This window comes from Sphaerodactylus townsendi, linkage group LG06 (genome assembly GCF_021028975.2).
Source record: "Sphaerodactylus townsendi isolate TG3544 linkage group LG06, MPM_Stown_v2.3, whole genome shotgun sequence".
In the NCBI taxonomy this organism is placed as follows: domain Eukaryota; kingdom Metazoa; phylum Chordata; class Lepidosauria; order Squamata; family Sphaerodactylidae; genus Sphaerodactylus; species Sphaerodactylus townsendi.
Genome location: NC_059430.1, coordinates 27462622 through 27476238, shown reverse-complemented (window position 1 = coordinate 27476238; position 13617 = coordinate 27462622). Strand labels below are relative to the sequence as shown.

General features: G+C 42.3%; 1 protein-coding gene and 1 pseudogene across 1 annotated transcript in view; both read left to right on the top strand.

Moving 5' to 3' along the window:
• The window catches only part of SYT10 (synaptotagmin 10), a 47472-nt gene extending 34128 nt beyond the window's left edge, over positions 1-13344 (top strand). Inside the window, exons 4-7 of the mRNA XM_048501519.1 lie at positions 1684-1804; positions 4234-4405; positions 5947-6076; positions 11675-13344. Of these exons, the coding sequence (XP_048357476.1) occupies positions 1684-1804; positions 4234-4405; positions 5947-6076; positions 11675-11746 (495 nt within the window). The 3' untranslated portion in view covers positions 11747-13344. The remainder of the gene's footprint in view (positions 1-1683; positions 1805-4233; positions 4406-5946; positions 6077-11674) is intronic.
• LOC125435966 lies at positions 8107-8239 on the top strand (annotated as a pseudogene).
• Positions 13345-13617: the final 273 nt, after the last annotated feature.

Sequence of the window (13617 nt, the reverse complement as noted above, 5' to 3'; positions counted from 1 at the left end):
TTTATGTAGTGCCATAATTTGTTCATGAAAAGATTAATAAGTTTGACTTGTGTTTTTGAGCTGATCTCACAGTATAGTTATCTAAAAGATGCATGTTGGATGTTTGGGCATGGTTGCAATTTCAGTGCTTGTCCTAGGGGCTATTTTCTTATGGATACACCCCGACTAATCACTCTCAGTCTAACCTACCTCACCGGGTTATTGCCATGATGAGGCAACAGAGTAGGATGAGTGATACTGTAAGTGGCTTTTGGTCTCTGTTGGGGAGGAAAAAAACAGGGCCTAAATGCCTAAATTTAAAAAAAGTAAATTTCTGAGCCTAGATCCATGGTCTTCAACCCATTAATCACCAACTTTATGGACATGACCACCTCAGCAGCTACACACCATTTTGGTAACTTTGTATTTGTATAAACAGCAAGAGTGCCACACTTTCTTCCTCTTTGCATGTATACTGGAAGGAACAGAAGATCAGTGAGGTGAGGTGAGTTCCCTCAGTAGTGGACCAAGTGTCTTCTTGGCTTTGATCCTGGTCTTGTTTCACAGTACGGTAGTCTGGCTGACCTTGTTTCTCCAGGACCCCGGGGACTGCAGGTGACACCTGACCCTGATCCTGGGAAGACATTCTTAGACTCTACTATTGCTTTTATCATGCACAGGGGCTCCCTATGGTGGTCTAGTTAGTTATTTAAAAGATGGGTGTCAGATGCTTGTGAGGCGGGGGAATCAGTTTTTGCCCCAGCACTATTTTTTTAGATATGTCCCTGAATACCTTCTCCTCTGAGCAACTGCACCTGTCCTCAAACAAATGAAGAACAGGGTTCAATCTAGGTCAGCTATCAGATCCTATCCAAACCTGAGACTTGGAACATGTATTTTTTTTATTTTGAAAAAGCAAAAAAAAAGTACTTCCCTTTCTTGACATTTTTCTCAGAATATAGTCCAGCCCCCAGCCCCGCCCACCATTTTTATTGGTGATAATTTCATGCCATTGCATGATTTTGTCGATGCAGTTCTTGTTAGGATTGCCATTCCCAAATCCTCTTTGTTTCCTGCCAATTTTTGTCACTTCCTGGTTTTCCCTGGCAGTGAAATTACATTTTTCTAGACACTCTATGGTAAACACAAAAAATTCATCAATTCCTAGAGAAGACTGGTGTCACTTTTTGTGGAGAACCCAGATGTTTTGGAGCCCTATCTAGAAGTCACCATAGAGTTTGGGGAAATTCCGAGAGAGCTGTGAGTGAGTGTGTGTGTGTTCCATTTCTCATGGAGAAAATGGTCAGTTTGGCAGGTGGACTGCATGGCATTATAGCCTACCAAGATCCCTCTCTAAACCTCACTTTCCCAGGCTCAATCAACCAATCTCGAGATATTTCTGAACCCAGAGTTTGCAACCCTACTTCCTGGTCCCCTGCTGGTTGCCAAGCCAGGTCTGGCAATCCTAGTATCTGCTCACTTTCATCACCGAGGGAGAGAGGGAGAAAGGAAGGTAGTTTCATCCGTGGAGAAAGCAGAGCTTGTTTCAGCCAGCAATATGGAAACCACCACTGCTGTCAAAGCACTTTTGGAGGCCAGTGATTCTGAAAACTAAAATATTCTCTAATGTTATTTTTGTAAAATCCGAATGGTTTCAAGTGCCATTCTTTGGGACTAAGACTTATCCCACATTTTTCTTGACAGGAAAGCATAGATTTGGGGGAGATCATGTTCTCTCTTTGTTATTTGCCTACTGCGGGAAGGATGACCCTCACTGTCATAAAGTGCAGAAATCTCAAAGCCATGGACATCACCGGATCATCAGGTAAGGCTATATTTTTTCACAAAGCTGACATATTTTGTATCTGTGAGGAACTATTCTGTATCCAGGAATTCAAGGCACTTGAGGTTGAGTTCAGAGACAGGATAACAAATCATCAGTTTCCTTATTGCTTCTGAAGAAACCTGACATCTTTAAAGAGAAATGCTACCTAGTGGGTACAATCTTACTTATGTGCACTGTCAATCATAAACACAGAACTAAATGTATTGCCATTGTTTTGAACTAACAGCAAATTAACTGTAGGGAAGTAACTTCTTTGGGCTGCAGTCCTATGGATAATTAGGACCCCCACATATTTTAGAATGCCATATGATCCAGCCACCTTGCTTATGTTCAGTTGCTTTCTGGGTGGTGTAGGGTAGATAACCTTTGTAAACCAAGTGCCAAACAAATGCAACACTATCTGTGAAGATGTTGGTATTCTGGCAAACAAAATGGTGGAGAGACAAGGGTTGTACCTAGACAAAAGTTCTTGAAGTAAGCAAGGAATCAGTGGTGATGCCATCATCTTGGGGTTTCAATCAAGTTGGACTTGACTAGTGCCTATGCAAGCCAGGAGATTATGACATTCGTAAGCCATATCTGTTGTCTTATCACACACTTCTGACACCAGTGCCTTGGTTACTTGTAAGGAGATCTGACCATGGTGCCAAAGTCATTTGATGTGCAACCGTTGACACAAATTCCTGGGATTGTCCACCCTTGGTTTGGTCGGTGCCTATATGAAGTAACTCCTGTGAGTTCTGTGTGACCACATTGTTCCATCATGGGATAAACATGTGATATAAATAAACAAGGCTTGCACAGAATTCTCAGTAAATTCAACACAGTTCATTTTCCCTGTAAACAACCTGCTGCTGTACAGAGGTTGTACTATTTCTAGTCAAGCTCAGACCCTCCAGAATAATTTTGTAGGAGGGAACTGTGACATGATGAATGAAGGAGACCAATCCTCAAACAGCCTGGTCAGGGGGATTCAGGCCCCCAACCTAAGAAGTTTACTATATATGAAAATTCCATATACTAGATCAGATTACTTAGCTCACCAGTATCCTGAGCAGAGGAGAGTCTTTCTTGATTATCAGCTCCATGAGATTTTTTCAGTAAACCTGCCCGGGAACTACACCTTCTTCATTCAATGCATGTACTCTGCCGCCAAACTGCATCCCTTCTCCATTGGCATCTATTTTATTGTTCCTTCTGGAGCCTGACAGTTTCAGTGGCTAGCATGTTACCATCTCTAACAATATTGTAACAGATGGAGGGGGCACATGGTTCAGATGCTTTAGGTCAGGAATTTCCAGCATGGTGTCTGAGGGGGCCATGGTGCCCACAGATACCGTTCCTGGTGCCCACCAAGTGTTTTTAGAAAATGGGTGGGGCTCTTGCCCAGCAAGGCTTCTGACTGGCCATTGCAGATGTGATTAGCCATACAGATTGAGACAACATTATTTTAGCAGCAGCTGCCAACCACAGTGTTGGTTTCATTCTCTCTCACTCCTTTTTCCCAATGTATCCTTTGAAATATCCCTCTTTCCCTATTGATTTAGGCTTCCTTCGCATGTGTGACTTCACCTCAGGCAGCAGCCATTTTGTAATTGCTCCTACCATCCTGGGGTAGAATTTCAAAGGTGCTCACAGACTCAAAAATGTTGTGAGCCCCTGCTTTGGGCAGTCCTCAGCACCTCTGCTGTAGCTGTTAATTTGTCACACAGTAAAGATGGTCAGTGGAAGACAATTGTTTAAATTGGGAGTGGACTGAAGGTAAAAAATAGGGTAACCTAAGTGGGCAGGGGGGTGGAAGGCTTCCAGTCTTGCAAACTGGCAGAGGAACTTTAATGACCATGTAAAATGGCACACATTGGCACAACATTGCCCCCTGTCTCCTAACCTCTTCCCCTTGTTTTCTGTTTGTTTAATTATGTGGCCCATTTTAGTGGGGACCTTTTGGGTTCCCCGGGGGAGGGGTTGGTTTTAGTTCTCAGATGCTGGTTGTATTGCTTTTATTGGTCTTAATAAGGACACAGGGCTTGTATTATATTTGTACTGGTTTTAACCTTCCCCTGTCTGTATGTGTTTATTTGTACACCGCCCTGAGCCCTTTGGGGGAAGGTAGTATAAAAATCCAATAAGAAATAAATAAATAAATAAAAATAAACATTCCAAACTTCAGAGATGTGCTGAATCACTGATGGGGACCCAAGTGGCTGTGTTTGTTTTAAAAGGAGATTTTTAAAAAATCTGTAGTGGCTAGTTCAAGGAAATGTCAGCTCGTCACTGAAATATCTTGATCATGATAATTTCTAATAGCATTAATATAATTGTTTGAGGCAGTCATGATTTTCTTAGCTATCTGGAGCATTCGAGTAGGAAGAACGATAGTTGATAGAGGCTCCTGCCTCTTCCCTCAGATCCATATGTCAAAGTATCCCTGATGTGTGATGGCCGCCGATTGAAAAAGAGGAAGACAACAATAAAGAAAAACACCCTCAATCCCGTATACAGTGAGGCCATCATCTTTGACATCCCTCCAGAGAACGTGGACCAGGTCAGCCTCTCCATCGCCGTTATGGACTATGACCGGTATGAAGCATTTTACTTTTTCCTTAAGGTTACACTGTGGCAAGCTTGTTTCTCTTGTGGACTTTGCCATTTATACCTACGCTGGGATGGACCCAGGATGGGTTACTCTTTACCACTTCATCTGTATCCAAGTGACACCCTGTTTCCCTACCCCCATTCCTAGCCCCAATGAAAAGCTGCTCCTGAGTCATAGGGAACCCTTGGGAATGATGTCGGATGTGGCACATGAGTGTGGCTGCTGTAGGGGTGGGAAACTGATGAAAAAAAGCAGGTATGACTTATCTCTCAGGAGGAGTGAGAGGTGACAAAGATCAATTCTCTTGATCCATGCCAGTTTAAAAATTAATACCTAAATAAAGCCTTCAATTTTTGAAAACATTAAAATATTCTGGTGTTGGATCTAAAGTGTTTTATATTTTTGAGTCTGATGTTTTGTTTTTTTAAAAAATACATCTACCTGTCTTGTTCATTGTGTAAGTAAAGTGTGATCAAATTGCAGCTAATTTATGGTAACCCCAAAGGTTTTCGAGGCAAGAAATGTGTAAGGAACTCGAAGGACTTGAAACAAAACGACTTAGGACAGCTCGTTTATTCCATAAACTTCAATGAACAATTTATACACACCTAAGGCGCAGAACTGGCCTCGCTAGGCTAGAACCGTCGCTTTTGCTATGACGCAGGAGCACTGCCCCTCCCCCTGGTATAGTTCCCAAGCATAGTTTCACACAGATATGATAAGCATAAACATAGCAAGGTCAGTACTCCGGGCAGCAAGCCCAGCACAAGGAATGTGCCAAGGACGAGTCGGGCCTGGGATCGCACTAACCCCCACCCTTACAAAATGATTCACAGAGGTGGTTTGCCATTGTCTGCCTCTGTGTAGCAACCCTGGGCTTCCTTGGTAGTCCTCGTCCAAATACTAACCTGGGCTGACCCTGTTTATCTTCTGAGATCTGATAAGATTACAGTAGCCAAGGCCTTGACCTGCCATTAGACAGCATTTTCTGTCATTAGTGCTTTCCCCCATGCACCTCAGTATGGTATAGACTATTCTTATCTCCATTTCATCCTCAGCAACGAGGCTCATTGTAATAAACATGAGAAGTTGTTCAAATCGGTTTTGATTAACATATGGATATCACAATAGGTCTCCAGAAAGTTTGTGTATAATTTATCCTAACTTAGTGTATTGGATTCCTCGTTGTATTGTTGTTTATGATATGAACATACTGTATGCAGAATTATTTATGCCTAATAAAGGTTTACTGTACTGTAAAGAAAATCCTCAGCAAAGGTATGATGTAGATTTGTCTGAGAGGAACTGGGCATCTGATCCCAAAGTCACCCAGTAAGATTCAAAGCAAAGTGGAGATTACTACTTGGATCTCCAGATCCTAATATGACATACTAAACAATAACCTATCCCAGCTTGAGGTCTCAGTTTTTTTTTTCAAGACTCGAGCACATTAGAAATTGTTGGAAAGATGTATTTTGGTTAATGATAATTATTCTGACTTCGCTTTCTCCTTCTCCAATCCTAGAGTAGGACACAATGAGGTAATCGGGGTCTGTCGGATTGGACTTGATGCAGAAGGCCTTGGAAGAGACCACTGGAACGAAATGCTGGCATATCCCCGCAAACCTATAACTCACTGGCACCCTTTGGTTGAGGTAAGAGGATTGCAATACCTCTGCAGCCTTCTGCTCATCTTTACTAGCCTTCTGCATTGGTCTTTTCTGCACAGCAGAAATATAACGTCTTGAGGATATTATAAAAGTGGGGGGAAAGTTTGCACAGCTGCCTCCCAAAAAAAAATTCCAGGACATTTTATTTATCTCAACTTGGGTTTTTTAAAAAACCCTAAACTAGCGATCTTTTTTCCTGAAGATGAATTGAAGATATCTCCTGCTTGCCTGTGCAAACAAAAGCAGGCAGGAGATGCTTTATTTCACCTGCCTCCCAGCTCTTTCTTTCATTTTTACTGCAGTTTCGCCTGCTATTTTCTGCCCTCTTCAGGAACTTCTTGCCTCCATCGTTTGCTGAAGGTTTCCCATGGAGGTTTCCTTTGCTTGCAGCTCATCCGCACACAATTTCATTGTACAAAGTACATAAATAAAGTTTGTTTTCCCTGGTGATCCCACGCATGTGTCATTTTTCCATTTTTGTTTTGTTTTGAGGGTGCTGTCTGCGAGGCTATGACAACTTGAAATATGTACATATTGCAGACTCTCGTATCATGTCGTTGTAGTTTCACACACACCCTTCTCAAAACAAAACAAAAAGGAAAAGCGACCTGTATGCAGGATCACCAGACAAAACAAACTTTGTGTACTTTTTACAGTGAAATCACACTTGGATGAGCTGCTAGTAGAGGAAATCTCTATGGGAAACCTTTAGCAAATAAAGGCACTGGCGGAGAATCTCTGCAGCACAAAATGGCGGGTGCAACAAAAAGAAACTGACAAGTTTCAGTCAGCTGGGAGGGGAGGCAGGAAAAAGACCTGTTTTCCCTGGCAACACTTTTTTTGTCCTCGTCTGCAAGATATTTCATTTATGCTGTGCAAAATATCTTCTGCCCAAATAGGCCTCTGTTTCATAAGAGCACATTTTTGTAAGACAAACATTAGGAAAACAAAAAGTAAAACACCTTATCAAAGTCAATGGGAATGAAGAGGCTAATGTTCTTCCCTCCCCCGCCCCACACACACAAAACTTACACACATGCTGATTAATGGACTTTCTATTCCCTTTCAGTGCACTTTAGTAATTATGTCCAAGTGGATGTTCCCATTTCACACAGTAAGGTCCAGTTGCAAAGTGCATTGAAAGTGGATTGGAAGTGCATCATTCTGCATGTGTGAAACTGCTGTTGTATTTATGTTTCCTAGTACTAATGCAGCAATGACTTAAAGAATCCATTTCTAAAATAGCTTTCTATCCCACCTATTAACCACAATTGCCTTGCGATTCTCCAAAGCTTTCATTCTATAAAGTGCAGGAATCGTCAGGCTTATTGGTCACTTATTTACTCATTTACACTTATGGTGAAATGCAGTGATGAGTGACACCCTTCTAAATCCATTTGAGTCAATGGGATTAAAAGTGTGTAATTCTGCTTCTGCCTTCACTGTTTTATACCATTCAACCTTTCCAGAACTCAGAGCAGAATGCAGAGATCTTGCAGTTTCCCTGTCCAGACACTTACCAGGGCTGAGACCTGCTTCGTTTGAAGGGGGGGGGGAAGCATTGAGTGGCACCAGACTTGGCGTGGTACCCCAGTGGTCTTTAGCCTCTGGAATAAAAAAAAAAAATATATAAGAGAAAGAAGGCTGCCTTACATATGTCACTACATATACATTGCAAATAGGTTTCCATGATCAAATCACATCCTTTTAAAGCCAGGTGGGTGGCGGTTGACACTCCAGACTGAGGACAGGGATGGAGACTTCAAAGATGTCAGGCCCTCGCCAGCATGGCCAATTAACCTGGCAGCTAGGCCGATGAGAATTCAAGGCGCAATATCTGAGGAAGTGCCAAAGCGTCTGGGCCACCACCATCTTAGAGTATTTGTCATTTAAAAAAAAACTCTTCCAGAGGCAGCTCACAATACTTATAAGCATATTCTTTTTTTTTCAAACGTACATCAAAACCAAAAAAAAAAAAAAACAGAAAGGGGGGAATCAAGGAGCATCTTTGGTATATACTTACCTGGCAGGGGAGACACCTTGATCACACAGGAGATTTTCCCAGGGTTAAGCTCATCCATTTCACTGCAGGTGTGCTGACCCCTGCGATTTCCCCAAATGCGGGAAACTCGACTGCATCTTTGGTAAGGAAAAACTAAAGTGGATAGATCAAGAACTCTGCACCATATGTCATTTTTATCTTTGAAAAACTGAATCGAGGAACTTTTAAAGTTGATCCAGGCCCTTTCCGCACAAGTTGCATACATTTCCAAAACATTTTCAACACCCTTTACCGTGATATTTGTCTTCACTCACCCCTTCCACTTTATAGCTGCCATGAGGGGCGTTTAACATTTTTTTGAGAGATATTCATAGAAACGATGCTTCATTGATTCTCTGCCTTGATTCTCTGTAGTTCCATTTATATAATGATTCATAGATTCAACCAGAACGGTTAAAAAAAATCTCCACATAAATACCAAAAATAAAGAGGGGAGGAGGGAAGGAGAGAGATGAGGGACAAGAAAAATTGGCCCTGAGGGGGAAGTTGGGCAACGGCACAGAGACGTGGAAAATGGCAGTTGGAAAATTTGTAACTATGACCACACTGAGGGAAGCTGGCTCTGAAACATTTCAGAAATTATAAAAGGGGTTTTTAAAAAATGGAGAAAAAGCTGTTTGGAAACATTTTCAGAACCAAGGGGAGAAAAAAATGCAGAATTCCATGGTGGAAAGGTTTTACTTCCAGCCCCAAAACATTGTAAGTTTCTCGTATGGAAAGGGCCCCAATGTGAGTTTACAATGGGAAAGGAAAATATTCATGTTAAATCCTCTCTGGTTTCTGCCAGACAACAGTCAGAAAAGGAAACTGCAGAATTAGATTTAAATTGTGATTAGCCATTGCAATCTAATAAGAAAAGATAATTTGGATCTCAAGAAAGATGCATCTGTTCTGACCACAATTGGCTGTAATCACTGAATGGATTCTAGCATTCCAGTATATTCTATAATATACTATATATTCCATACCTTCTTCTGGCCACCAAACCAAACAGAGGCAGGGATAGACTGGGCTGTTGAAAGAACCCAGGGACAACCAAGGAGAATAGTTCTTGTAGCATTGGCAGTCCAAGAAAAGACACAGTGATAATGAGGACAAGTTTACCCATCATCCAGGGTTGTATTATCCATAAGGCTGACTAGGCTGAAGCCTAGGCAGTGGTGGCGAACCTTTGGCACTCCAGATGTTATGGACTACAATTCCCATCAGCCCCTGCCAGCATGGCCAATTGGAGTGCCAAAGGTTCACCACCATGGGCCTAGGGGCTCTGCAGAAACTAGAGGCTATCAATTATCATAGGATCATAAAGTTGGAAGAGACCACAAGGGCCATCAAGTCCAACCCTCAGGCATGCAGGAACACACAATCAAAGCACTTCTGACATATGTTCATCCAGCCTTTGTTTAAAAACTCCAGAGAAAGAGACCCCACCACTCTCCAAGGCAGTGAATTCCACTGCGAACAGCCCTGACAGGCAGAAAGTTCTTCCGAATGCTTAGGTGGAATCTCTTTTCCTGCACCTTGAATTCATTACTTCGTGTCCTAATCTCTGAGGCAGCAGCCCAGAATTGCATTGGCTTTCTTGGTTGCCATATCACACTGCTATTCATGTTCAGTTTGTGGTCTACTAGGACTCCCAAATCTCTTTCACTTGTACTGTTGTCAAGCCAGGTATCCCCCATCCTATTTCTGTGAATTTCATTTTTTCTAAGTGTAGAATCTCACATTTATCTCTGTTAAAATTCATTTTGTTAGTTTTGGCCCAGCTCCCTAATCTGTCCAGATCATTTTGAATCCTGCCCCTGACCTCCAGGGTATTAGTTACCCCTCCTAATTTGGTATCTGCAAATTTGATTAACATGCCCTCTATTTCATTATTCAAGTCATTAATAAAAATATTGAATAGCACTGGGCCCAGGACAGAACCCTGTGGCACCTCACTAGTCACTTCTCTGATGAGCACTCTTTGTGTTTAGCCAGTCAACCAATTACAAATCCATCCAACAGTTGCATTGTCTTGTCCATATCTTTCCAGCTTACTTGCAAGAATATCATGGGGCACCTTGTCAAAGGCCCTATACTAAAATCAAGGTATGCTATGCCCACGGCATTCCCTTCATCTACCAAGTTTGTCACTCTCAAAAAAAGAGATAAGATTAGTCTTGTTTGTTTGTTTCTGTGTGTGTTTGTTTTTGCTGAGGCACTGTTACCAGCATCCCAGGATTCAGCCTTTCTGACAAGAATTGACTGAGCAAATGTGCAAGGTAGTTGAGAGCAAGTTGCAAGTTGCAAGAGACACTCATAGTCAGCTGAAGTTTGTTTTGAGTCAGTGGAGGGGAGAGGGAGACAGTGGACCAAAAACACACTAGAGTCAGGGTCGTGACCTTAAGGTCCACCTTTACTACACTTCCATGAGCAATACAGTCTAGTTGTAACCTTAGTCACATGTGAATGAGTACAATTGTGAGAAAAATTATTCAGGAGACGCTCAAAATGGATATAGGGCTATGTACTGCAGTGTAGTACCTACTGTACCTGGGTCAGGCTGTCAGCTGTAGTAGGGTGAAAGATTGAAGTGCTGGAGGGGGCCCAAAGTACCTGAAAGCCTAAGGCACATGGCCATGGCTTAATATGGGTCTGCCATCACCTTTTGCTGTGCTGCCTCTGGGGCCCTCAGTATGAGATCTGGTCACTAGCAGCACAGGAGAGCAGTCATGGGTGTGAGGCAATGTCTGTTTGGTCAGAGATGAACAGCCTCCATAGCTGTGAGGCTCAGTTTCTCCTAGCCACTTTTGGTCGTCAAGGCAGCAGCCCCCTGGAAATATCCCTTGTAAACTCACAGTGCCATCTTGTGGAGTAATACCCTTCAAAACCCATGGATTTCAAATGGTATGATGTGCTTACAATGACACTGTTATGGTCCAATCCACCTCTGAAGTCAAATCTTCAGTGAATGAAAAACAAATGTGAATGAAAAACAAAGTGAATGAAAAACAAATCCCTTTAATTTTACTTCAAAAATAGAGGGCCTATCAAATGGATAGTGAAATACATTGTGGTCAGGCTGTGGAGGCCTCCTATGGATAGGGTATAATTGGAGCTGGGTTTGGATTTGGAATACTCATTGCTGGGCTGTCATGAGGGGTAGATTCAGGTCCTCATGCCCTGATTTGGGGTAAGACTTAGACTTTGGAATTAAACTTGAATCAAGATGGAATAGATTTCCATCAAGATAGATTTCCCTAGTCCACTATCAGACACTGTGATCTACTAGTTACCTCAATCAGCCGCTGCTTCTGAATGCTACATGCATAGCCCAAATATATAAGCTCTTATGTAAAAGTGAAGGGTGACTTAATTTATCAAATATACTCCGTTGGTTGTGTTGGTTCATTGCAAATAACTTTCCATGTTAATGATAGTGTAAAGACTTTCCACATGGCAATGAATGAATCACATGTGTCTCAAAATGAAACAAATACATGGGAATATCATTTTTAAAAAGATATCATTCATTCCAGTTGCCAGGCCAAGCAACCAGTTTTGACAGTCAAGGATCTTGTTCATCACCAAAACCACCACTTACGCCCTAGACTGACCAATGGCTTCCTGATGTCCAGCGTAAGGAGCTCTTCATACTTATATCATGACTGAAGGTTTGGCTCCAACCGATGAACGGTGTCCATGCTTCTGCATTGCAACATGTTGTAACTCTACTATATCATTCCATTGTTTCAAATTTTTAACGTCCCATTGACTTTCACTTGAGCACTTACTTGTGGATGTCATGAAAAATCAGAGGTTAGTTATCATCTGTTCTTGGTGCGAACAAGGTCTTGGAACCAGCGTAACCTTTCATGACTGCGCAAATTGTGTCATTTTCTTTTACGTTCAGTCCAACTTTTTAAATACATTATGCACTGAGTAAATAATCAGTAGCCAATTGTGGCTTTCTGATACAAGTTCCTGTACGATGCATGTCTGTGAATGTCTTTCATACTTTACATTTTAGGAGTATGCCTGTCTTTCTCACAATGGTCTGATCACACACAACAAGTTTCTGAATGTTCTCTGGTTTCTGGGCCTCCAATACAGGGTGGGATTCAAAGAGAAGCACACAGAACTGCATCTCACGTACTAAGATTTCCAAGAATCTTCCTACCCTCTGCATCTACTTTGACTCAGCCAGAAGCTACTCCAAGAACTTGGGAAAGCTGTTGCCTCTGAATAGGTCACTACTGTTTGAACTGGTGTGGAGTTTGAGGTCAAGGCAGCCACACAGCATAGAGACAGCAGCAAGGGAAAGGCAGGTAATGGGTGTTTTATCCTCTCCGTGTTGCTATCCTGCCGCAAAAGCTGATTTTCTCCTCTCTGGCCAGTCACTTAAGTAAAACTACAATTGTTCAGCAACTAATGGCCCACCTGGTAATTCTTCATGCCTCGGGCAGGTTTCTTATTTTTCTCCCAAGGTGGGGCTTATTACAGTTTACATATAAATGTACACAAAAGTAATGTGTGAAAGGGTTCTTGTCAGCTGGGTGCGTAAGAATCTAAAGTCTTTAACATTTGTAGTTTAGGCTATATTATGCCAATCTGAGAGCTATATCAAAGTGATTCTGATGGCTATCGGGGAGAACCTTCAGTGCCCGCCATTACAGGAGACACAGATCTTCATGCCAGTAATGTGAGAAGACTGGAGTACCTCTTTCAAAATGGCACCCGGCTACGTCTTGTTCTGGGATGGGGTGTCATGGGTTATCACCACCTAGAAAGCTGCTGCTTCTTGTCTATATAGCCCCTTTTCTAAACATTTCCAGAAATGAGCAAAGCATGGCCTAGGGGCTGCCGGAAACAATGACTGGCTACCACATCCAGACAAACTTTGTGGCCCACTGCATGGGTGTGGACCACTCCAAATATTGTGGTCTTGATTACAGTATTAATCCTGTGACTGGGCCTGCTCAAGAGAAGCAATTGTTGCAGTGGGTGTTTGGAGAGATCAGGGATCCTTCCTCCTCAGGGGGACTGTTCCAGAAGGCATGAACCAGCATTACAGGATCCCACTTCAACACTGAATCATCTCTGCTGGAGAAATCACCCTGAAATTTGCACTTACAACAAAGTACACGGTCAGACCAGATACTTCACTTGTGGAAACGTATGGAGATTGGCTTCATGCAGATGAAAATAGGAGGTAGCCTTTGTTCAGAAGCAGGAAAGGAAAGCCTTTCACCACAATGCATTGAGGATTCCTACTTTATTTCTTCTTGCACAAACCTTTGCATGATTTCTCCTGATTTATTGATTGATCACATTTGTTTGCAAAATTAACTACTCTTTATGAAACTTGTCCAGTACATTTGATTTGCAACATTTGCATCTAGCCTCATAGCATATATACACAGGGCCACCATGAAGATTCATGGTTTCACTTTAAGGACGAATTTGGAATGCCAGAAGAGGG